Source organism: Crotalus tigris, unplaced genomic scaffold, assembly GCF_016545835.1.
Source record: "Crotalus tigris isolate CLP2741 ecotype Arizona unplaced genomic scaffold, ASM1654583v1 scf7180000024472.5447098, whole genome shotgun sequence".
Lineage (NCBI taxonomy): Eukaryota > Metazoa > Chordata > Lepidosauria > Squamata > Viperidae > Crotalus > Crotalus tigris.
In genome coordinates, this window is record NW_024100643.1 from 1,193,069 (window position 1) to 1,218,182 (window position 25,114).

The window sequence follows — 25,114 nt, forward strand, 5'->3', positions numbered from 1 at the left end:
CCAAGGCCTTCACAGCTGCTCTACTAATTGCTAGTCTCCAGGGTATTTCTTGACTGTTCCATGTCTGAACCATTTGCTTTGCATGTTTTTCTGTTGCCACTCAATGCTGCCAAATTATTTGCCCTTAATCCTACTCTTATGATGTAGGCAGTGCTCATTTGTTTATTTGATTTACAACCTATCTTTCCATTCAAGTATGGCCTCAAGGCAACCATCACTAATTAAAATGGGGAATAGAAAAAATATCAAATATGTAAATAAGTGGATTAACTGTTAAAGACCTAGTGAAAGGAATGTAGTCTTTACAATTCTTCAAAATGCTGAGAGAATAAGATCAAACAGTATCCTGGGAAGTACAGTTACACTGAATGAAAAATGAGAAGGTCCTTCCATAGGTATCAGAAGTGACTCTCTGATGCAGAACAGCGTCTTCAAAAGGACTTTACCTGCAAATCTCAGTTGCTATAGGCAGGACCTAAGCCATTTAGGATTTCAACCATTTAAATCTTAAAATTCAAAACTGGAGACTGCTACTGCTCTGGTGAAAGTTCTCTTCCCTTATTGCCAGCCAACTACCCATATATGACAATAGCAACCAAAGCAGAGTCAGCAATGTTATTTATGATTTGACTGAAATTAATTTACCAAAACAAGATGTTTGGATTATAATCCAAAAGCTATTTTGTGAATTATTACTATTTCATTTTTTCAGCTTTCATCAATTATACCGGTAGCAATTACAACATGCAAACAAATATGGTACTAAAATACATTGACCCCAAATTTTAAAAATCATATAAAAACAATAAAACGAAACAGTGTTCCAGTAATGTACTATTAAGGTTCCATGTGACAAGATTAAAGGAAAATAGAGTATTATTTTATTCTCTCTCTCTCTCTCTCTCTCTCTCTCTCTCTCTCTCTCTCTCTCTCTCTCTCTCACACACACACACACACACACACACACACACACACACACACACACGCTCGTCTGTCACTTTTGATGAATCCAAAAGCGAGTTGGTACAAAACTAAGCTTTGGTACTGGGAAGTGTCTGTAGGACTAGATCCTAATATAGTCATAATTTTCTTTGTGCTACATTCATTGCAATTGCTCTTTTCACTCTTCATTTTCTGATTTTTGATTTATTTCTGTATGTAGATAACAATAGAATACAGCATCCATTTGAAATATCTCACTCCTTGTTCTCCTCTCTTCCTCCTGTTCTCTTCACATTCCTTGTCCCTAAACAGTTAATTAAATTTAGCAGCATGATAGGAACATCAGTAGGCAGTAGGTGACCTTATAAATGAGTATCATGGTGTTAGTCAAGCTGATGAATGGAAGGGGGGGGATAAAGGCGGGGAGGGGAGAGGAAGGGAAGAGAAGGGTGAGGTGGAAAGACAAATTTCCTGTTGCCATGGTACTCCATGCAGGATTTGGTTGCTTGTACTACTGTCAGACCAAGATTCCCTAATGGAAGTAAAGTGAGATAGAGATAGACTGAAAGACAGATTCCTTCCCTTCTCATTTTTCTCTCTTTCCTTTCCTTTCTCTCTTTCTGGCCTTAAACAGGATGTTTCCATTTCAAGCATTAGCAAATAAGGCTATTGACTGAGCTCTTAGTATGTTTGTGTATATGAATGTGTGTGTGGATCTGCAGAGATTTAAAATCCCATGCATATAATAGTAGAGAGGGAAAGGAGGGGGGAAGTGCCAGCAGCTGCTCATATTGTGGTGACGTCTGCTCCATCACCAGTCAGGGACTCGGTGAAGATATAAGGGACAGCAAAAAATAGAGGGTGAGAGACAATGAGAAACTCCTGTAAATTATAAAAGGAAGCAGGATACTATTCAGCAACTGTTCTTTGGGGACAATCATTTAACAGATTGACTTGCTGCTTCTTTGATTCTCATGCCTTTATTCCTCTGTTTTCTGACCATCTCGACATTCCCATCAGATACATCAGGAGTTCTCAAGAGGGCTTTTCCGTGCTTGAAATGATTTCTATTGGATGACACAGTTATTTTCTACACCTTTTGCTAAACCATGAAGACTTCATCTCTTCTGGGATTTCTTATTTGGTGCTTCCATCTCAAACTCCTACAAGCAGCCAAAATCTTCCAACAACAACAGCAGTTGGCTCCACCCAAAACCAGGACACCCAAAATGAATGAGTGGATGCCTTCATCTTCATCTGTTTTGGTTTCAGATTTCACATGGGTGCCTACCCTTAATTCGGATAAGGCTGAACCTGAGGGATCAGAGGCAGCAATGGCCTTCCTGTACTCTGGAGATGCCCTGAGCCTCTCACAAGTCAACTGTACCCAGAGATTTGAAATGAGGGCTTTAGGGAAGGACTCTCGCCCTCTGCCAGCCTTATATTCCTATCTACGCAGTGCTACTGACACCTTGACCCATGCCACCAATTTCCTCAATATGGTTTTTCAGACTAATGACATTCGGGAATCCAGTGTGAAAGAGGATGTAGAATGGTACCATGCCTTGGTGAGAAGTGTTATAGAAGGGGATTCTCAGGTTTACCGAGCCATATTGACTTTTGATGCTCATCCTTTGTCTTCCAAGCCCCAGATGATACTTCAAGCCACGAAGAGGAATAGTGAGATCTTACTTCAAGATCTTTCTGCCTTTTCAGAGAACCTAAGGAATTTGACTTGGGAAAACGAGTGGTACAATTTCTTCCGGTTCCAAAGGACTCCACCACTTTATAAGAGAACTCTTAGCAATGATCTGAAGACGCTAGAAACCCCCAAATGGAGCCAAGGAGATAGTTATGTGATGGATCGGGGTTATATCAAATGGTCATCGCCTTTCCTGGAATGTGAAGATGGAAAATTCTTGCCCACCTGGATGGTTACACTCTCCTCTTCATTCTACGGCCTCAAGCCTGACCTCAATCCAGAATTCAAGTGAGTGAAAGAGGATAGTGATAAGGGATGAGATTTTGATCCAAATCACATAGGATACAGGAGATCCAACACTGGATCTTCTCACATTAGACAAATATAAGCAGTTGTTAGGGAACTGGGCAGGGAATAAGTCAGATGGAGAATGTGGAGAGAAAATTTATCCAATACCCTTCTCGGTGGGGCTGAAAGTTACCATCATGTATAGACTCTAAATATATTTATCACTATCTATTTATTGCTAAAATACATATTCTACTGAGAAGCTCATCAGGATTTGCAAACAGCTGCTTACAAAAATATTGCAGAGTTAAAAAAATTAAACTCCATCTCAGAACCTGCTATTAAAAGTAAGAATAGTAATAACAATAATATGTATTTATATAAGCATATGTAAAGTACTTTGTTTTCATGGATTAATATTCATTGCTTGCACTTCTACTGGAATAGTTTAGGTTAATCTCTAAAATAGAAAGGATATGTTCAACTTTTTTAGGGGGGAAGCTGAGCTGTGATGTCTTAAAGGGTTGTACAGTAATGGGTTGTACTTAAACATAATGAGAAAGCATTCAGTGTACATTCAGAGGCAGCTTTTGATTTATCCTATAAGATTTTCCATATTCCAGGATAAATATCTGGAATCTCAATCTATCCTTCATACTCAGGTTACGAGACTGGCCTGGAAGGGAGAGAAAATATCTTGTATTCAATTTTAGCATTTATTCCTTATTTTAAAGAATATTTAAAATTCTACAGATATTAAAATTTGATATTAAATAAGTATGCTATTAAGTACTTTACAAGATGGGGTCTTAACTAAGACCCAAGAGCCTAGCTGAAGAAACAAAAGTCCCATCTGGAAGAAGACCCTGAATGAAGAGAGATGGAATGGGCTGTAGCATTTATCAGAATGGATTTCAGAGGCTACTTATATCTTTTCCTCCCAACACAAGGTACTATTCTACAGAAGTTTCTGTTTACTTATATTCTACTGATAATTTGTAATTAACAAAGGAGAAAACAGTTGTCAGTATATACATATACTGACAACTTTCTTTACTGCTTATCTAGAAGAGATTTTTAGGAGCAATAAGGAACATTCTTTTTCACAAGTTATTTGTTATTACCACATTATTCTTTACAAAGTTGATCTGTGTGTTCAAAAACTGCTTCAGTCTATTAAGTCTGATAAACCCATTTGCACAGAAATAATTTAATCATACTTTACCAACAATTACCATACTTGATTGGATTCAAACTAAGATAAGTTCACACAATAGACTTAAGTGGTGTCTATCATTGATTGGTTGGTTCACCAAAAGCATAACTAATTTTTTTTAATTAGATATGGAGGAGGTCAGAAAGAAGACTTAAAATGTCCTGAGTCCACGATCTCAATGGTAAATATCTTAGAAACCACCAGTTTAGTGTGAAATGCTAGATTCTGAATTGTTATATACCAAAAATAAATTGTAAGTGGCTGTCAAGGATGGTGAAGATGATGTGCTGAGGAAACACACCCTATTATACTCTACAGCATGAGCTTCCTTCTAAGAAGGGTTTTTGTACATATTAAGAAATCTGTGCATTTCCCCTCAATTCAGAATTAAAGGGCATATTCCAAGGCTGCTTTAGGTTAAAAAAAAGATGTGTTACATCTTTCGCATAAATAAGAACTAAATTTCTTCAGATTCTGCTGATCTACTGAAAACAATCCAGAAAGGCTATTCAGAAGTTTAAGCAGATCTTATTTTGAAGGATTAGCTTTCATTATAGAATACTACCATAGCCTATCTGATACAATCTCACAGCCGGTAGAACAGCATGAATGTCCCTACTTTGCAACTGATCCGCTCAAGTCTACAATCACAATCTGTAGGGCTAGCTATAGTTTAATTGTGGCACCGGTCTTGCACTAACAACTAACATATTCAAACAACTGCCACTGGTTTAGCAAAGATAACTGTTAATGTCTTCTGTAAATATCTACTAAAAGATAGTTTTGAGCTAGACACTTTAAATAACTGTGAATGGCTTGAATTAGATTTATTTATTAATTTCTCATAATATCCCAAAGTAGCTGCCTTTCAGGGTATTGTGGGAAATACAAGTGTTGATTCCATCCAAGAGGCCTAGAGTTGTTCTGAGGGAGAAAACATGATTGGATGAAAAATATTCCAAGTTCAGATCTCTTGTAGCCCAGGATATGGTAAATCAGTCTGAGACACTGCAAAAGCTGACACTTATTTAACAGTGGTTGTGTCAGTACAAGACACATTGCCATGATGAGCTGAACTTTGGTTTATTCACTTAACTTTATTTTACAGATTCAGAAGACATTCTGAATTATACGCTAAGCATAATGGCTGGATTAAGACAATATAATAAAATTGGGTTAACTAGTTGGAGATTCAATATGTCATTATAAATATAATTAATATTGAGGTAGATATTCTAACTTGGTATGAGAAGGCTACAAGATTTGGGCTTCAAAATCCAGATGATCACTTGACAGCAGCAGAGACATACAACACCTATAACACCTGGCTGCTGTCTTTGCTGCTATTCATGTGAATTTTTGCAACCTCCAAGATATAACAAAGTTGCATATGCTCCTTTTTATCAAATAATTCAAAACTGAGATAAGCTTATTAAAAGTACAATAGAATTTCCTTAATTTTTTCCTTAATTTTTGTTTTATGTGTGTGTATGTATACAATTCTATCTATCTCTCACTGAAACACTGACTACTTCATGTGGGGTGCCCCAGGGCTCCGTTCTGGGCCCAGTGCTCTTCAATATCTTCATCAACAATTTGGACAAGGGATAAATGGGGAAATCATCAAATTTGCAGCGACACCAAGCTAGTAGGAATAGCCAACACTCCAGAAGACAGGCTTAGGATACAGAAGGATCTGGACAGACTTGAACACTGGGCACTATCTAACAAAATGAAATTCAATGGTGAAAAAAGTAAGGTTCTACATTTAGGCAAGAAAAATAAATGTACAGGTATAGTATAGGGGGTACTTTGCTCAATTGTAGTAACTGTGAGAGGGACCTCAGAGTCCTAGTGGACAATCACTTAAATATGAGCCAGCAGTGTGCTGCAGCTGCCAAAAAGGCCAACAAAGTGCTGGGCTGCATTAACAGAGGGATAGAATCAAAATCACATGAAGTATTAATACCACTTTACAATGCCTTGATAAGGCCACACTTGGAATACTGGATCTAGTTTTGGTCACCACAATATAAAAAAAGATGTCGAGACTCTAGAAAGAGTACAGAGAAGAGCAACAAAGATGACTGGAGGCTAAAGCATATAAGGAAAGGCTGCTGGAATTGGATATGTCTAGTGTAATGAAGAGAAGGTTGAGGGGGGACATGATAGCAGTGTTCCAATATCTCAGGGGCTGCCACAAAGAAGAGGGAGTCAAGCTATTTTCCAAGGCACCTGAAGGCAGGACAAGAAGCAATGGGTGGAAACTAATCAAGGAGAGAAGCAACCTAGAACTAAGGAGAAACTTCCTGACAGTTAGAACAATTAACCAGTGGAACAACCTGCCTCCAGAAGTGGTGAATGCTTCAACACTGGAAGTTTTTAAGAAAAGACTGGACAGCCATTTGTCTGAAATGGTATACTATAGGGTTTCCTGCCTGAGCAGGCGGTTAGAACAGATGACCTCTAAAGTCCCTTCCAACTTTATTATATTATTATTATCATTGTTATTGTTATTGTTATTACATTGTGACACATTAAGTCATGTTGTAGATTATCATGTTTTTCAGATCCACGAGTCCCATAATCATGATCTTGAGCTGTGGCTGCTTTAGACGAGTTAATCTAATCATACTATGGCGTGCCACATTCAAGGATAATAGATGGTTAAGCAGACATTATTCTTCCAGAAAAACAGGGAAGCTGAGCTATTATTTTCAATGAAATGTATGTAATCAGGCCTTGTTTTGAGAAACAGGGTCAGAAGAAAGTGTATTAACTCTCTGCCATCCTCCTCACTTGACCCTTTACCGACTGTATTGTTTGTTCAATAAACAAATTAGGAAGTGCACAACTGGGCAACAACAGGCAGTAAGGTGCTAGTGGAATGATTAATTTGATCACCTTTGGGATGATCAGCAGGTTAATCCTAGATTTAAAACAAACATGAGTTAGACCTGCTGCATTCTGGTGGTTAATGCATGTAATTTACAAATTAGGCAGGGTTGAAAAGATCTCTACAAATGATACCAGCTCTGACCATACCATGCCAAAAATAGACAAATGCTAAAAACAATTTCTTTTCCCACTTATTCCATGAATTTAAGAGCCAAGTGAAGCAGATAGTGGGAAGACTGGTATTTGTGAAATGATATTTTAGATCCTTTATTCAGGATTGAGCCTGTAGTAACAAAATGAGGAGAGAGAATAAGGAAGGCAAACATCTTGTCACGAAAAGATGTTCTGAATTTTATTTCTATCAACTCTCCTATGAGAAGAGTCCCTGCTTTTTTAAAATTGTTACTTTATTTAAAAAAATGTATTTTTAGTTTAGGATTATTGACACAATCTTAAACAGTTTTGATAAATTTGTATTTGGAATGATATGTTGTAACCAAGCAACAATAATGCTACTAATAATGTAGTCATTATGAATTGTTTTCAGAAAAACATATTGGCTGCATTCTTATACACTTATCTATTGGTAATAATTACAATTTATAGAGTTACTCTAATGCAATTGCATAAGTTTACATAATACAGCAATCAGAGACTAATGTCATGGACTGATCTCTACAAAATGCTGTAGGCTAAAATCTGTTTGCTCATTTTATGATTCAAAGAAAGAATTTGTATTTCATATTGAATTACAATTTAAATACAGGTAGGTCTTGATTTATTACAATAATTCAACCTGAAATTGTTGTCACTAAGTGAACCAGTCATAAAGGATGATATCACATGACTGCACTGCTTAGTAAGGACTCTGTATGTGACTCTGACTTTTGAATTCCTGCCAGCTTCCCCATTGACTTTGCTTGTTGGAAGCCAGCAGGAGAGGTTGACAATTGCAATCATTTGACTGTGGCTTGCTGTGACATAGCATTTGTGAACTGCATGCTAAGTATCGCGAACACAATCTCATGACCGTGAGGATGCTGCAGTGGCCAGAACTGCTGTAAATTTAAATAGTTGCTGAATGAGTGATCATAATCAAGGACCCTCTGTTACTACATGTTAGCATCATTTGAATTTGAATAAATTGAGCCTCTATAGTTAGATTAAAATTCATTGCAAATCTTGCCCCCCCCCCAGATTATTTGGTAGCACAAGAAAGCATATTTTATAAATACAGCCAGGGTACTGTACAGAGACAACATGGTTTGCTGAGTTTTATCTTACTTATTTATTAAATTATGGCCATCCATCTTTCTTGATGACTTTGGGAGGTTAACAGTTAAAAACAATGTAAACAATAAAATAAAACTATAAATGAAATAAAATAGCCTAACAAATATCCACTGCAGGTTCCAGAGCTAAGAAACAGATACAGACACAGCACCAGGACCCAGGCTAGATAGTAAAACCAAATCTTCAAAACGTTATGAAAAGCCATCAGGGTTAGAACAAATCTGATCTCATGGGTAGAATTATGTCTTGTGGCTCTTTCCTGAGTCCATCAGAGATAGGATTCAGAGAATGACTTTTCTGCCAACTCTAATAGGAAAGATAAATCCAACTGGGGAGAGAAGTTTTCAGAGATAACCCAATTCCAGATCATGAAGGGCTTTAAAGTAATTACCAGCAAGCTGAGTTCTACCTGGAAGCTTTCTAGTAACCAGTGCAGTTCATGGAACAGAGGTGTCCCATGTGCTGAATAATGATGCCTATAAGTGCCCACACCACTACAGTTTAACCCAGCTAAAACTTCCAAATATTCTTCAACGGCAACTCCATGTACAGCATATAGCAGTAATTCAAACAAGAGATGACTAGGGCATGAGTGACTTTGAGCAGTGCCATTCAGTCCAGGAAAGGCACAATTGATACACTGCCACCTGCTCTTCAATTACTAGTTGTGAATCCAGAAGAACCCCAAATTGTGTACATGATCTGCCAGGAGCAATGCAATCCCATCTAAAACAACAGATGGAAAGTCCCCAAAATCAGGAGGTCTTAAAACCCAAAACCAGTTGGTCTTTATAGGATTGAACTGAAGCCTGTTGTTTTCCTTCCAGACCTGCACAGCTTCCAGACACCAAGGCAGGACTCTACAGCATCACTCAGACAGCACATGTTAGAGATTATAACTAAGTATCATCAAACTACTGATGAAATCTCTCATCCATAGTTAAATCATTGTTTGGTATGAAATGTGATCCCAATCATAGACTTGTTGTCATAGACCATTTATTTAATATACAAATTGGCCTTTGATGAATTGTTGCTTTTTGAGATCACACATGTTCATACAAATAATAGAACCAATTTGATTGAATATAAAACGATTTTCTAAGTTTTCTAAGCTTATGAAATCATCAGTCAGGATATATAAATTACAGGATTAATCTGTTAGAAAAACACATTATAGCATCACAACATATGAACCCTTTAAACATCTTTACATGATGCAATAGGCCAGTGTGAAAGAATGCACCTACTATACTGTACTGCCGTTCTACTTTCTGTAGCTAGTCACTCTTTAAGAGTATCCTGTATTTTTATGCTTTTACTCTCTGCCTTGCTGAAGGTCTTATCCATGTGCATCAGTGAAGCTGCTGTGCCCTGATATAACGCAAAGAAAGAATCTGAAGGAAGGGAGAAGGCAAGAAAGGAAGCCAAGTTGCTAATATAAAGTTGTCAACTTTTTCTGTGTCATACTGGGGTTTTTCCTCTAAAGAGTTGAACATACTTATTTGGTGATCATGGGAATAACTGATGCAAATCCTAGGTTACAAAATCTCAGGGCTAGTGAAGCTGCATCCCAAATTCTGTGTATTAACTTCACTTTTCTAATTTAAAGCAGCAGCAGCAGTATTAAAAACATACTGTATTTAGTTTGGATCAATTCCATGCTTTCCCATTCAGTAAATGTTTCAGCCTCTTCTCTTTGTCTTCTCTTATTTCTGCTACCTCCTCAGATAGGATATTATTTTGCTCATGCACATGGATTGTTCATCAGAGCAATTCTTAATACATTCCAGCCAATGGCAATGTCATCTGCAGTGATTATATGATTCCATATAATCAAGTATTAGAATTGTTGAATCCCTTCTCTCCCAAAATATGCTAAAATCATCACCTTATCTGTTCCAGAGGGGTCATGAGGCTGGATGTTAAAATTCAAAATGTTGATATAAACCAGTGTGCCACTAACGGAGGATGGTTTGCAAACACACATCAGTGTGACCTCAACAGCACCCAGGTAAGGAGAGCTTTGGAGTTCTGCTCCCAGCTATATTATCATGTCAGACTGTGAACTGGGGGGTCTTCCTTATTATTGTGCCAATCCTCTGGAACCATCTTTCCAGACATCCCTATATAAACACCACTATATTAGTGATGGAAAAGGTGTGTTTTCCAGATGTTACTGAACTACATATTCCAGGTGCCCCAAACAATGGCCATAACGTTGAGGGATGGCCAGTTTCATTTTAGCAGCATCTGGAGGACAGATGTTCCCCGTCCCATCTAATGTTCTTATTTAGAATTATGATGTAATAGAGCTACGTATACTTTAAAAATAATTCAGAAAAAGGACTTTGAACTCCACATGAGCACAGGCCTAGTACTTAGCTGCTGAGCTTATATAGTATTTTGTTGTTGTTGTTGTTTACAGGTAGTCCTTGACATATGATGGTAATTGAACCTGGCAATTACAGTCATAAGTAGTGATGATCATAAAACAGGTCATCATATGACTGTGAGATGCTGCAAACTTCCATAAATGTGGGGTGATTGCTGAGCACTCATAATGCATCCCTATGACTGAGGGGCGTGGACACTGTAACACTGGGCTATAAGTAGCTTTTAGGAGGGTCCATCATAACTTTGAATGGTCACTAAATGACAACTAATGTGAGGAATATTTATATATCTCTATCTCTATGTATTCCTTTAAATAGATAGATAGATAGATAGATAGATAGATAGATAGATAGATATTCAGATTTTTATAGACTAAAACACAAATCAAAAGAAAAATATATATATAAAGAAAAAGATGCAAGAAACAAAAAAGAGAATGAAAAATAAAAAGAAATGTTATGACTTGCAATCTTCTTTTCAACAGATAGTTACAAATTTATAATCCCTCCTCCCTCTTAGTTATTACACAAATCTTTTCAGCCTCTCACAATCTACATCTTCCTAAATCTTCAAGCCCATAAATCACTATGACATTTCTTTCATCTTTCAACAAAAAATCCACACAGCATAAGGTTTCCAGTCTTTTAGAAAACTTGTGGGTTTTTTTTTTCCTCTGACCAGGCAGGTCAGTTTTGCCATTTGTAAGAATTATGACACTTTCACAATCCATTCCTCCAACTATGGGGATTTCATTATTCTTCCTTGGGTTTTGTGGTGCTTTTGAGAAGGAGGAAGAATGATTGTTGTGCTTGCTTTCAACTCACTAAACCAGGGGTAGGCAACCTTGGCTCTTTTATGACTCGTGGACTTCAACTCCCAGAATTCCTGAGCCAGCATGGCTGGCTCAGGAATTCTGGGAGTTGAAATCCACGAGTCATAAAAGAGCCAAGGTTGCCTACCCCTGCACTAAACCAATCCCATATTTACAGAGATGACTGTTCCTGCTCTCTTAGTTCACATCCTGTATAATTTGAAGCACTACATAGCTGTCTGCTGTTCATTAAAGAATCCTGTCTCTTCTCAAGCTTCCAAGGGAGTCTGAAAAAAAACTTGTAGCTGCTTTAAGAAATTCACTCATTAATATTAATAACCTAAACTGCATGAATGTACTGTGCAAATATGTAGAGTAGCCATCAAGAAGCTGCTCTCTTCAGAATAGACAGGAGAGAATTAACTGAATTCATGAAAAAGAAATAGAACAGTGCCTTAGATCAGTTTTTCAGAACCTTGACAACTTTAACATGAGTGTTACAAAGTCCGCTTGTGATGGGTGGGGAATTCTGGGAACCAAAGTCCACACATCTTAAAAGTTGCTAAAGTTGCATAACACTATCTTACATAAGGAGCATTTCTTTTAAAGTTAACTCTAATTTTACATCTATAAAGTTGTTATATTTAGAGAAGTAAATTCTGCCTTCATTACTAAAAGCAATATTAACGGGGTGTGGTAATTTGCCATTTTTATAATGTATTTGTCTAGCAATTGTTTTAAAAATTCATTTTTTTTTCATTTTCACTGATCTTATGATTTAAAATTCCTTGCAAAAGTAATTTCCACTTTAAAACTGAAAGCTTCATTTCATTGATTGTGGATGATATCATTATTTGCAACAGTTCAATTTAAAATTGGAATATTTTCTTTTGGAATCAAGTGAAATTTTCTGCAGAGTTTACTCTAACATTCTAACATTGTTAGGAGGCTAGTTTTCTTGGATTTCTGTTTAGCCTTCCCTTTTCTTTCTTTCTCTGAGCAATCTATACTGCCTGGCTAGCTCCGTCCCAGTCAGCATGACTTTTCTTCCTCCATTATTGCCTTCTTCACAATCTTTTTCTGCATCCCTGCTTGATCTGTTTCTTTCCCTTTTCCTCTAACCTCCCCACATCGTCCATCCCCACGCATCTCACTGCTGACAAATCTGCCACCTTCAGCTGTTCTGTAGATTTGCAGCCCAGTAATGAGCATATCAGCACTGAAGCATTTTCTTATGTGTGTGAGATTGTCTGTGTGTTTCATTACGAGCACTGAACACAACTTGCAATGAATATTGATGGGCTAGGTCAGGGGTAGGCAACTTGGCTCTTTTATGACTCGTGGACTTCATGCTGGCTCAGAAATTCTGGGAGTTGAAGTCCACGAGTCATAAAAGAGCCAAGGTTGCCTACCCTTGGGCTAGGTCCTTGCTTTTAGACTTTAAAGTTGGGTTTTTCCACAGCTGTTTCTAACATGATTAAAAACAATGTTGCATTTTCTTCCAGGCTTGTAGACCAGTTAAACATAAAGAAAGGAGTGGGGTGAGTTACAGAGTTTTTTTAAATGAAAGCAACAGTTTAGTTTTCACTGAGGTAGTAATACCTTGAGCAGATACATTGTCACTTGCAAATCTTTTAGGCATCTCCAAAGCTTGCCATGATCGAAGGATTTCTTGTAGACAATAAAGCAGATGAAGATATTCTTTTGATATTCTTGAGATTTTCTCATGATCAAGCATAGGTCTGCAATATAGTCACGACTGCCATGACCCTCTCTGAAGCCAACTTAAACATCTGGTAATTTCCTTTTGATCAGCACAGGTTGATACATGGTTTTAAGGAGAAACTTGGTAGTGTGAGAAATGAGGGCAATTGTACAGTAATTGGAGGAACGCTTAGAGGTGCCCTTTTTGGCATTGGAATGAATGCTGGTCATTTCCTGCCCTCTGCTTTATATTTGTTTCCCAAATTTTCTGGCACAAAGCTGTAAAGATTGTGGTAGTACAGGTTTCAGCAATTCTACACAGGGATGGCATCAACAGTTGGGGCTTTGTTGTTCGGTGGCTGGTTCTATTTTCAGCTTCCCTTTCTTCATCCTCCTGGAGAAACTGGGCTTCTTTGTTGCTGGCCTACAACTCTTCTGTATATTGTTGCCATCTGTTCTTTACACTTTGGTCGGATACTGTAGTTCTTCCCCTTGATTATTTTTGATGATGCTTTTATGAGCAGTAAATAGTGTTTGAATCCTTTTGACTTACACAAATGCATTCCTTATGTTGCCCTTCATGCAATGCTCTTCTAGCTGCTTGCAGCACTGGAGGCAATTGTCTTTCCAGGCTGTTTCTTGGAAATCTGCATTCATACACAAGAGCCTGAGAAACTGATCAAGGGACTATGAGCAGCTAGGCAAAAAGGCAACCGATTAGGAGCACAGGTGGTGTTAACACCCAGTGAGGGAATGAAGACTTTAGAGATTAACTGCTGCTGGCTCTGGAAATGCTGCCCTCAAGAGAACTTTTGATTTCTGTATCATGTTTTACTTTACCTACAAGAAGGGCTTCTGGCATTTCCCAAAGATTGGGAAGAATGTGTTTGGGAAACAGCTAGCTCACCTCAGCCATAGATCTTTAAACTAAAACTGGAGGGAGAAGGAGACCAATTTTTAGCATGAATCCCAAGATAACAAATCAGACAAAGAGGAAGGAGGTGATGAGAAGCCAGGGACATTCAAGTATACAATAGGAGATGCAGGAAGCAAACACAAGGTCAGTCATAAAGGGCTCAAATGCCCGTACACTAGTGCTCAATGTATGGGGAATAAACAGGGAGAACTTGAGATTCTAGTACATGAGTGCAGGCATGATATTGTAGCTATTACTGAAATTTGGCTGGATGGAATCTATGATTGGAACATATTGCTAAAAGGATATAAATTGTTCAAATGAAACAGACCCAACAAAAGAGGAAGAGGAGTTGCCTTTATGTAAAGAAGTACTAAATCTCTATAGAGAGCAATGGGTGGAAGCTTATCAGAGGGAGATTCAACCTGGAAATAAGGAGGAGGTTCCTGACAATAAGAACAATTAATCAATGGAGCAGCTTGCCTCCCAGAGTTGTCAATGCTCCATCACTGAAGGTTTTTAAGAAAAGATTGGACAGCCATTTCTCTGGGATGGTATAAGGACTGCTGCCTTGGGAAGGGGGTTGGACTATAAGACCTCCAAGGTCTCTTCCAGCCCTGTGAATCTATTATTCTATGACTCTTTGCTCCTTCCAATGCTGAGAAGGGGGGAAACAGTGGAGTTCTGATTACATTAAACTACCAGAAGACATAGCATAGACCTTTTTTTCCTATGAAATAATTGGAAAAGGCAAAATCTTGACCCAATACAGATTGTGGCTTAATGCATGGGTCCCCAACCCTGGTCCATGGACGACTACTGGGCCGTAGCATGTCAGCAACTGGGCCGCACAAACAAACAAAGTCCCATCCATGGGATGCAGGCAGCACACAAAACCATGCCCCTTCCAGTCTGTGGAAAAATCTCTCTCCACATAACCGGTCCCTGGTGCCTAAAAGATTGGGAACCTCTGTTTTAATGTATCTTCTGGTCCTTTAAGTATTCAGTATGTATTCAGTAATAATGTTAGCTTTTCTTTTGGCTATAGTTGCTTCTCAGGGGATTAGTATACTCTGCAGCATTAGTGATCCATTTAGGTTTTAGGAAAAGGGGATTTGGTCATCCAACATTTGGTTAGTGTAATGCTTAAATATTCAGCCACGGATGTCCAGAGAATGAGGAGGGAATCAAGCTGAGCCAGCTAGAGAAAGGAAGCAAATAAAGAGTGCTTTATACAAAACTCAAGACACTTGCTCCTAATTTAATCCAATAAGATGATAAGAAGAGATCAACTAAAGCACAGAGGAAGGGCTAGAATCTCCATCTTAATCTTTTAAACATGTCACAGAGAAAAGTCACTGAGATATGAGAAGGCATTTTAGAAATTGTTAGGGCTGCCTTACTGTTTTGATTCTAACAGTCTCAGAATGTTTATTGTGCAGAGCAAAATACCTCACTTCCAGACACAAAGTCATTAACTGACACTAGATACCTCTCAATGATGTTTCCCACAGCATGGAATGCAAACAGAGCATTCATGCATTATTTGATAGTCAGCATCAAGATTATTTACTACTCTCCTTTCTGATATTTCTTTACCATTATCCTGGATTTAGATTGAAGAATCCTTCTAACTGAGGCCTACTCTTTGACACTTTTTTTTAAAAAGGAGAGCATCTTTTATAAAGACACATGGTGATTTTTGTGTTTCGGGGTTCGAGGCATTGAAGCATGACACATGTTGTAACCAAACTTCTTTTATTGCTCCTTACTTCACTCAACACTGCAAACAGGCACACAGGCCTTTTATAGTCTTCCAACCCCCAGGCAGTCCAGCCAATAGGGAACCCTCTTTCTTCACGCCTTGCGCATGTGCATAAGTCCGGCACCAGCCAGTCTGGTCCCGGGCAGCTTTTAGGTTGCCTGGGACTATTTGCAATTTTTCTGGGCCTGCTGAGTTGCCTCATCAGGCCCAGGACACAACAGTGATGATCTATTTTTGCCACAGAATATTTGCAATACACAAAAGAGGACCACTTGCTATCAAGAGTGATGCACTCTTTGGCTACATGGGCATAATTTGCTTTCCTTTATCAACGATGAAGTAATTTTTTTTATCAAAGGGTGTGATCACTGGCAAGACAACAAGGAAATCTGTTTGTTACCAGTGCATGGTAGTTGGGGTTTGTTACCAATGGGCATACTTGTTGTTGGTGTGAGGTTTGTTGGAACAGTTATATAAAAAGTTGAAGGGAATCTAGAGGTTGGAATGTGTTCCAGGCAGGAGTTGATGTTGAACACAAGGACAGACTGGACACCATGGAGAAGTGCCAAGAAGGAGAATGCAGTCTGCTCATTGTATGGAGATGAACCCTTAAGCTGGATGATGTTTTGAGATGGACATTATCATCTTGGTCTGGCAGCAGAGAAGATACCATTTGAGGTTCTCAGTGGGCTAGGAGAAGCTATTGGGGCAGGATGGCTGATAACTGGAATGTTCTCTGGCAGGAGACATCTTATTATAGCAATGCGGTAAATTGCTGGAAGATAAGAGTAAAGTCAGGTGAAGTGAAAATATTGAACCCATCTAACTCTACTGTCAAGCTACAAACTCTACTGTGTTTAGAACTACAGTGTGCTTCTAACTTGCCAACAGAGGGGGGAAGAAGGGAAGAAAGCTTTAAATCTACAGGTGCCCTATATGAGCATGAGATCTGAAGCTGCTGAAGAATTGTTTTGGTGAAACTAAAGTCTGTTCTCATAATCATTACTAGAAGATCTATTGGACAATGTGACCTGTACTGTCAGAGAGGGCTGGGAAAAGTTTTGTTCTTTTAATTAACTTCCCACCATTTCCTTAGAACTAGCTTCTTGTTGACCCTGCTCAATAAAAGTAATCATGTTTTGCTTGGTTGGGCTTTTCAGCCAGGGGTTGACACTAAACTAGCTGTCTAAACAAATTAAATTCCGTTGAGGGGTCTTGGGCCCCTACATCCTGCTGAGAGCCTCCAGAGGGGTGGTGAAGACTCAGGAGAAGAGGCCTGAAATGGAGCAGCTGGCTGAAGCTGGCTCAGGATCGATCAGTGGAACTCCAGCTGGAGCTGAAGGCGGCTTCGTAAGCCCACTAGCCTCGACCCTACCCAAGCAGTGAGTTGAATGGAGGAAGCTAACCCAGAGCGGATTGGGGGGTGGCAGAGTTCAACTGGCCCGAGTTAGAGAGGCGGAGAGAAGAGTTGCAGAGAGCTATTGGAGCGGAGTTCCAATTGTACTGTCTCCAGCCCAAAGGAGCCAAGGGGATGGAATGGTGGAAATGTGAAGCCTCGGATGGATTTGCGCCCAGGGAGCGCTACTTGCCAAAATGCAGCAGCAGCCATTCAGTTCAGCAGCCTGGAGGAGAGTCAGTCCCACAGACCCCAAGGAGTTCAGCCCCAACTCTGAGGCCAATCCTTTCACCCCAGCACTTGGTAGGAGCGGCAGCTGCAATGATGGGGGACAGTTAGCCTGCTATCTGGGCTACCTTCCCTGCCAGGACCCAGTCTGGGATGGAGAACCTACAGCCCGCCACCAGCACCTGCTTCGTAGTTTGAGGGAGTGGGTTGGTAACCCCCACTGAGGCATAGGTATGGAGCACAGCCAGAGAGTACCCAGACCACAGGGCATGAGTGTAATGGCCTCAAGCCGGCACCAGCACTGGCACCCACTCTAAAGGTGGCATTCAATGGGAAAAGTTAGCAAGTGTTGATGTGTATTCTTTTATTTTCTAGGTTTTCTTTCCTAGGGGGGGTGACCTATCAAGCTACAAACCCTACTGCCTTTAGAACCGCAGCGTGCTTCTAACTTGCCAATAGAGGGGGGAGGAAGGGAAGAGAGCTTTGAATCTATAGGTGTCCTATATGAGCTTGAGACCTGAAGCTGCTGAAGAATTGTTTTGGCGAAACTAAAGTCTGTTCTCATAATAATTACTAGATGTATTGGATAATGTGGGGTGGGAAAAGTTTTGTTCTTTGAATTAACTGCTTCCCACCTTTTTCTTAGAGCTAGCTTCTGTTGACCCTACCGGCTTGATTCTGCTCAATAAAAGTAATCATTAGAAGTTTGTAAAGGCTCTGATGTTTTGTTTGTTTGGGCTTTTCAGCCAGGGGTTGACATCTACAGCTGCCTAGCCACCAGTTTCCCATGATTGCAGGTAAGGTCCTGTTAGTGCAGTTTATTTTAAAAAAATATCCATTGAGTGAATACCAAGATTTGTCTGATGGACTATCTGCTTATGTGCTAACTGGATCATTGGAATTTTGGGTTTGCCCTGAATTGGAAATGGAAAATTGTGTATTTAGAATTATGTTGTGGCAACTGCCAACTCAGGAATTCCTGGGGAAAGAAATGTTGAATATGTACAGAGAAAAGTGGTTGTGTTACAAGGGTAGTTCACATGTATTATATGCATTGGGGGAAGGGTCACTGCTGAATGAGGGTTTGATTGGAATAGACGGTTTGATGATTATAGTAATTGGTTGATTGGTTACCTGGCTGGCTGACCGGCTGGTTGGTTGGTTAGATACTGGGCTGGTAGGAGACAGGATGACAGGAGAGAAGGAAGGGAATGGCATCCAGATTATAATGGGCAGGGAAAAATTTGGCGGGAACATGAGGTAGGTTCACTTCACAGAAGATAAACGTAATGCTTGAAACCAATTCTACCTTAAGGCACCAGTATTCACCTATAATGCCAAGTTATCAGATCCTCGGTGCCCCAGTCTCTGGCTACTGTTACTTAATGCCAGATTTGTCTATAACAAAGCAATCCTTATCCATAATCTCATTCTGTATAAAGTGGCTGAGCTAGTGGTATAATTGAAACTTGATGCCAAAGAAGGGTTTTCCATTCTCAGAGGTGTGCCCATCTGGGTTTTAAATGTAGCATCAATGATGAGCCTAAGAAAAGTGGGGAGGATAGCCATTGTTATCTGAGAAGACTTAAAAGACTTCAGAGTCTTTGTGATACAATTAAGTGGATGTGACACCCTCTGGTTGAAGTCAGGCTTTAGGGATCATTTGGGTTTTTGTTGCTATATTGACTTCCCTGCTACAGAGCAACATTCCTACCTGAACTCCTTGGTGGCTGTGGGATCTCCAAGGTCAGTAGTGCCTGGAGATTTAAATTTGCCATCATGTGGCATTGAGTATGGAGCAGCTCAGGAATTCAAAGTCATATACTTCCCAAATTCATTGGCTGTAAAATTCAACCATGCTGGCAATAAGAAAGGAGCTACGGCAATAGCAATGGCACTTAGATTTATATACCTCTCCATAGGGCTTTACAGCACTCCTGGGCAGTTTACAGATGTCAGCATATTGTCCCCAACAATTTGGGTTCTCTTTTTACTGACTTGAGAAGGATGAAAGGCCAAGTCAATCTTGAGCTGGTCAGGATCAACCTCTTGCCTATGGGCAGAGTTAGCCTGCAATGCTGCATTCTAACCACTGCATCACCACAGCTAATGAAGTCTTGCTAACTCTCTTTGGAACAAGTTCTTCAGAGTCATTAAGGCTTCCTAGAGAAAGTGGTGGGAATTCTGTATTTCCAGATAGATGACTCTTGACACAGTTAATGTGACAATGTGGTGCTAGAACCCATCAGTAAGGAGATTTCACTGGATTAGTGACTGACTAGCTTGAATATGTTGTGGAAATAAGACATATGAGAATGATTTCCTTCTACATTGGTTACTCTCAGGGCCTAAATCTTACTCAAAGTCAAACAGGACATTCCTCACACACTTTCCTTGAAAAGAATAATTTTGGTTCAGTATCTGATTCTTTGCCTCTTGCCTGATACTCTGTACCATAATGACTCAATGCGCCAATGGACATCATTTCACCAAGGCTCTCTGTCAAAGCTGCCTCTTCACAGTCTTTTAAGTTCATGCTTAAGTTGTCACTGATAATATTTAGCCACTTTGTCTTCTGTCAATCTTTTTTGTTATTGCCTTTTAAAAGAGTCTTTTCCAATACTTTAGTCTTCACATAACTTGTTTAAAATATTTAAGTTGTAGCTTCTTTATTAAAGTTTTCAGAGAGCAACCAAATCCTTGAAAAAACTGTAAACATTTTGCCTTGGAGTCTCTCCATTCAACGGCAATCTTTGCTTATTTAAAATTATCGAATCATAATTTTTATAACTTTGCACAGCATCTTATAACAAGAGTTTTCAAACTTTTGCTATAGAGGTTGCTAAAACTGTCGATTAAAATATTCTCAGAATACCTTGATTGCACTAGAGTAAATTTTTTTTAGGAGGAAGGAAGGAAGGAAGGAAGGAAGGAAGGAAGGAAGGAAGGAAGGAAGAAAGGAAGGAAAGAAGGAAAATAATGAAATCCAATCAAATTCTCCAGAAATCGAGGGTTCTGCAGAACACAGCCTAAAAATCTCTGGCTTATGATGCCAGAAATTGGGGGGTTTATTCTAAGGTTATCTTTGAAGAAGGAACAAGAAAAAAAATTGGAAGAATACTAGTCAGAAGAACATAACATTCAAACCATGAGCATTTGAATAGCTTGTCTTTAATCAAGTTGCTTTTGGAGAGTTTGGTAGGGAGAAAGACTGTTTTACAAGTGTGCATTTCTCTTTTCAGTGCATCCCAGATGAAAACCATGGATTTATTCTTGGAAAATATAGTTGTCTTTGCAAGCCAGGTTTCTATGGAGGACACAGAACTGCCGCCTCCCATTTTTCTTCAATCAGTAAAGGCTGGTCTGGTAAATAGTGACAAAGTACAGCTTTTTGTAATAATATAATAATTTGAGCTACTATGATAAGTTATATAGGCCTAAGATATTGCATTTTAGAAAAATAAAATATTAATATTTACCCAAGGGGACCACAAGACAATCATGTGGAAATGGCAAAATATGGGGAGGAAATGAGGACATAATAAATAGAAATAAACATGTGGTTGTGTCAATTATATATACTTTGGAATTTTCCTGGAAAAAATAAATTTGCAAAGAAATTTAAGAGGAAAGGGGCAGGTGTTTATAGGAGATATTTTGGAAAATAGTTTGAGGTAGAAAAAAATAATGAAAAAACAGACATAGCAGTTTCCAAATCCAGACAGTTATGAAAATTGATTTTTATTCCTAAATACCTGTTTGATTAGAACTTAAGACTACAAATTAGCTGTTCCAGAATTTCTATTGTCCTTAGCAGCTGCCTAATGATTTTCTAATATGTTTAAATGTTGAGATTTTAATATAATGATTACTCTGAGATTGTATCCTTCATATTGTAGTTAGCAACTCTATGGGCTTTTTGGGGGGCTGTTTCTCATTCAATTTCCTATAACTACATTAATTTCCTGTTCGATCTTCAATGGTCATTGGAAGATACGTCCAGTTTGTTATTAAATATATGTTCAGCAATCTTTCAAAAGACCAATACATCTGACAATAAAGAAAGGGCTGCAGGTTAATTTAACTTGGGAAAAAGTGTTTGTCCAGTTCTGTCCCAAATGAGCACACTACAGATTTTCTGTTGCTTCTGCTAATACATTCATTTGGGATAAAATCAGAGCACTATTTCTTTCCCAACTTAAATGAAAAAGCAAGTTTACCTACTCAAGTGCAATGTGGCATACAGATAATTATTGACTTATAATCATTCATTTAATGACCATTCAAAGTTACAACATCACTGAAAAACTGACTTATCACCAATTTGGGCTTATGATATTTTTCACACTGCTCCACAGTTACTTAATCAAAATTTGGACGCTTGACAATTGGCATGTATTTATGACAGTAGTAGCATCTCAGGGCCATGTGATCATCTTTTGTGACTTTCCGACAAGCAAAGGGAAGGGAAGGCAGGGAAGGCAGATTCACTTTACAACTGTGTTACTAACTTAACAAGTGCAGTGATTCATTTAACAATTATGCCAGAAAGGTTGTAAATGGGGCAAAACTCATTTTACAACCGTTACATCTGGTCAGATTCTAGTTGCTGAATTAGAACTGCCATGCGGTTTTCTTTATTCATTTTATTCCTAACGTATTTCTAACTTGAACATAGAGCAGATCATGTTTGAGAGATCAAAGGGCTACAAAAGGTTATCCAGTGTTGTTGGCAATGTCACTGCAAGGGGTATAAATTGAACTTTTGGTCCATTTTTTACATTTGCAAGGAAAGAATTTGGGATGGAAGTGGGAGATTCCCTAAGAGACAAAAGTTCAGACCCAAAATACGTGAATGAGATTTGGTCAGTTTGCCATTGGATTTGGGCAGTGATAGAATTTCTGGATAGTAGAGATTGTCTCTGTTTGCTTTAAAAACTAAATGGAAGGCAGGTATGGTCCTCTCCGGATAGTAATAGGACAATAATATTGTACTCTGTACAATACACCATATACTCCATATACTGCGTATGGATGGTATATAAACTAATGAGACTATCTTAATTTGTTTTGCTAAAAAATTGCCAAAATTCCACAAATTCTCTAAAATCAGGACAAGGATGTATATTTTTTTCTTTTAAACTTGTAATTCGAGAAAATTAAAAATAAAAATAATATTCAAGCATGAATTAAGTTTTTGTATATGTACATTTTGGACTGGACACCATTATATCTAAATGACCAAGACAGCAGATATCTACTCAAAATTTTTCAAATGTTCCGCCTTCTCCTTAAATATGAATGTAGAAGAACATTCAGAATGGTGATCAGTAATAGTTATCAACTATTTTTAATACATTGTTTTTCTACTCTTTTTCCCACCCCAAGGACAAAGTGCTTCCCAGTATGTAGCAGTGGATTCTGGGAATTTGCTGCAATGCTATCCCTGTTGGGAAGGATGCATGGCCTGTATTGATGGCAAACCATGTCTGATCCAGGAAGACTGGTCTCTACGGGCTATTGTTCTTGCTTTCCAGACCTTCTGTATGCTGACAGTTTTCTTCAACATGTTAATTTCTTACCATTATAGGAAGAGCAAGGTACGGGCCATGGTGAGCAGTAGAACATTACCTGGGTTTATAAAATGGCTGTCCTGCTCTATTACTTGCCCTTATTTTTTGCATAATTTGAAAATTTGCACCATCTTAGAATCACCAATCTTCATTTCAAAGCACCATCATTTCACATTCATTTCTCTTTTCCCAGAGGATTCGGGCTTCAGGAGTTATTCTTCTGGAGACAATACTGTTTGGCTCACTCCTGCTCTATTTTCCTGTGAGTATCTGGATTGGATCCAAAGGGGCTCAGTTATCTGAGGTACATCAATAGTACTGGGCCACAAGCCAGAAAAATGAATATGGCTTGGTTCACCATCTCAGTGTGAGTTACTCCTGGGAAAGAAAACTAATTTTCAGCGCCCTGACTCACAGGAAGGAGAATTGAAAAGGGATTAAACAAGCAGGTTTAGGCTGCGCTCTAAACATACTGCTGTCCAAAGGAAAACATGTACTGTATGTTGGATAAGCTGAGGCAAAGAATGTGCTTGAAATGGCAGCCTCTGAGAGTAGAGCCAGAGTCTGATGAGACAAAAAAGAGAAGCTCCATAACATCGGGCAGCATTTTGGAGCTTAAACCAATCTTTGGATAAATTGCTGCACTTCTTGAACTATCTTTTTAGCATAGGCATGCAGTGCTGAGTGCCAGTTTGGTGTAATTGCTAAGGCACTGAGCTTGAAACTGGGAGATTGTGAGTTCTAGTTCTATCTTAGACACAAAGCCAGCTGAGTGAATTTGGACCAACAAACATTCTCAGCCCTAGGAAGGAAGCAATGGCAACCATTTCAGAAAAAATCTTCAAGGAAAACTGAAGGAACTAGTCCAGAAGGTATCAATGACTTGAATGCATCAAAAAAAAAAAAAAAAGTGGTGCAGAACCATGCAAATATGCAAACATAGGCTGATGATTATAAACTATGAAAAATACAAATCTTAACATTCATAAACATTACATTTATGAAAAAATAAGCTTATTAGAATAATCTACCTTGAATAATAGTCCTGAGACATCCAATTAATCAATAGCTCAAGGACAGAAAGCCAAGTTGTGAAGCTTGAATCATATTTTGCTTTAATCTATAGTTTAGTGCAGACTCAAAGAACTGAATTTTTTAAATCAATCATGGTCAATTAATCGAGCATATTGTGCAAAGATAGTCTGTTTCAGACCCAAGATCAAATTTAGGTTTCCCTTCTCTTCCTTCCCCCCAATTCAGTGCCCTTCTGAGAAAAGAAACCTTGTCTATCCATCACTCTGTTTGCCTTTCCTTCTCATGCAGGTCTTTATCTTGTACTTCAAACCAAGTATCTTCCGCTGTATTGTCCTGCGATGGGTGCGCATGCTGGGTTTTGCCATTGTTTATGGAACAATCACTCTTAAACTGTATAGGTGAGACTTTTGCATGAAGTTGGATGAAATAGAGGGATTGAACCTTGGACTTTTTTTTTCTTAAGTCTGTGATTAGAACGAATACTGGCAGCTGAATCCCTCTTTTGTTCAATCCCTCTAAATCCAGTGATCCATTTAATCCAGTACACTGGCTCTACATTAGTTACAGAAGTGCCAGAAATATTTCTCATATAAATTATATTGTGTGCTTACTCTGATTTGATACCATTTTAACTGTGTTGTTTTTTCCAGGGCTTCCTGGGAACTGTAATTTCCTCTGAAGAAGAAATTATCAATTCAGCTAAAAAATGTATATAAATCCCAATCAGGACCCATTTTTTTGTCTTCTATCTTGAGCACAATTTTTTCTCTCTCAGGCTTTGCAAACCTTCTGAATGACGTCCAGCATGATTAAATGCTAGTTTAATACAGTCTTTAAGCTCTTAATGTCCATTATTTATTTGTTGCAATTTTTAGATTTTTTTCTGTGCTTATTTTAATTTTGTTTATTAATTTTATTTTCCACTAGAAGGATTCACAATAGTCTCTAGA

At 38.6% G+C, this 25,114-nt stretch overlaps 1 protein-coding gene across 5 annotated transcripts in view; it reads left to right on the forward strand.

The window, feature by feature from the left end:
• Positions 1 to 1,779: 1,779 nt before the first annotated feature.
• GPR179 (G protein-coupled receptor 179) overlaps positions 1,780 to 25,114 on the forward strand; it is a 41,852-nt gene continuing 18,517 nt past the window's right edge. The window contains exons 1-7 of one of the 5 annotated variants that reach the window (XM_039333211.1): positions 3,310 to 3,882; positions 4,275 to 4,329; positions 10,245 to 10,353; positions 20,799 to 20,922; positions 22,945 to 23,168; positions 23,323 to 23,391; positions 24,453 to 24,562. In XM_039333211.1, coding sequence (XP_039189145.1) covers positions 10,252 to 10,353; positions 20,799 to 20,922; positions 22,945 to 23,168; positions 23,323 to 23,391; positions 24,453 to 24,562 — 629 coding nt within the window. In that variant the 5' untranslated portion in view covers positions 3,310 to 3,882; positions 4,275 to 4,329; positions 10,245 to 10,251. Of the gene's footprint in view, positions 2,933 to 3,309; positions 3,883 to 4,274; positions 4,330 to 10,244; positions 10,354 to 20,798; positions 20,923 to 22,944; positions 23,169 to 23,322; positions 23,392 to 24,452; positions 24,563 to 25,114 lie in introns of those variants that run through there. The other 4 variants (XM_039333207.1, XM_039333208.1, XM_039333209.1 and 1 more) reach the window with 4 other exon arrangements.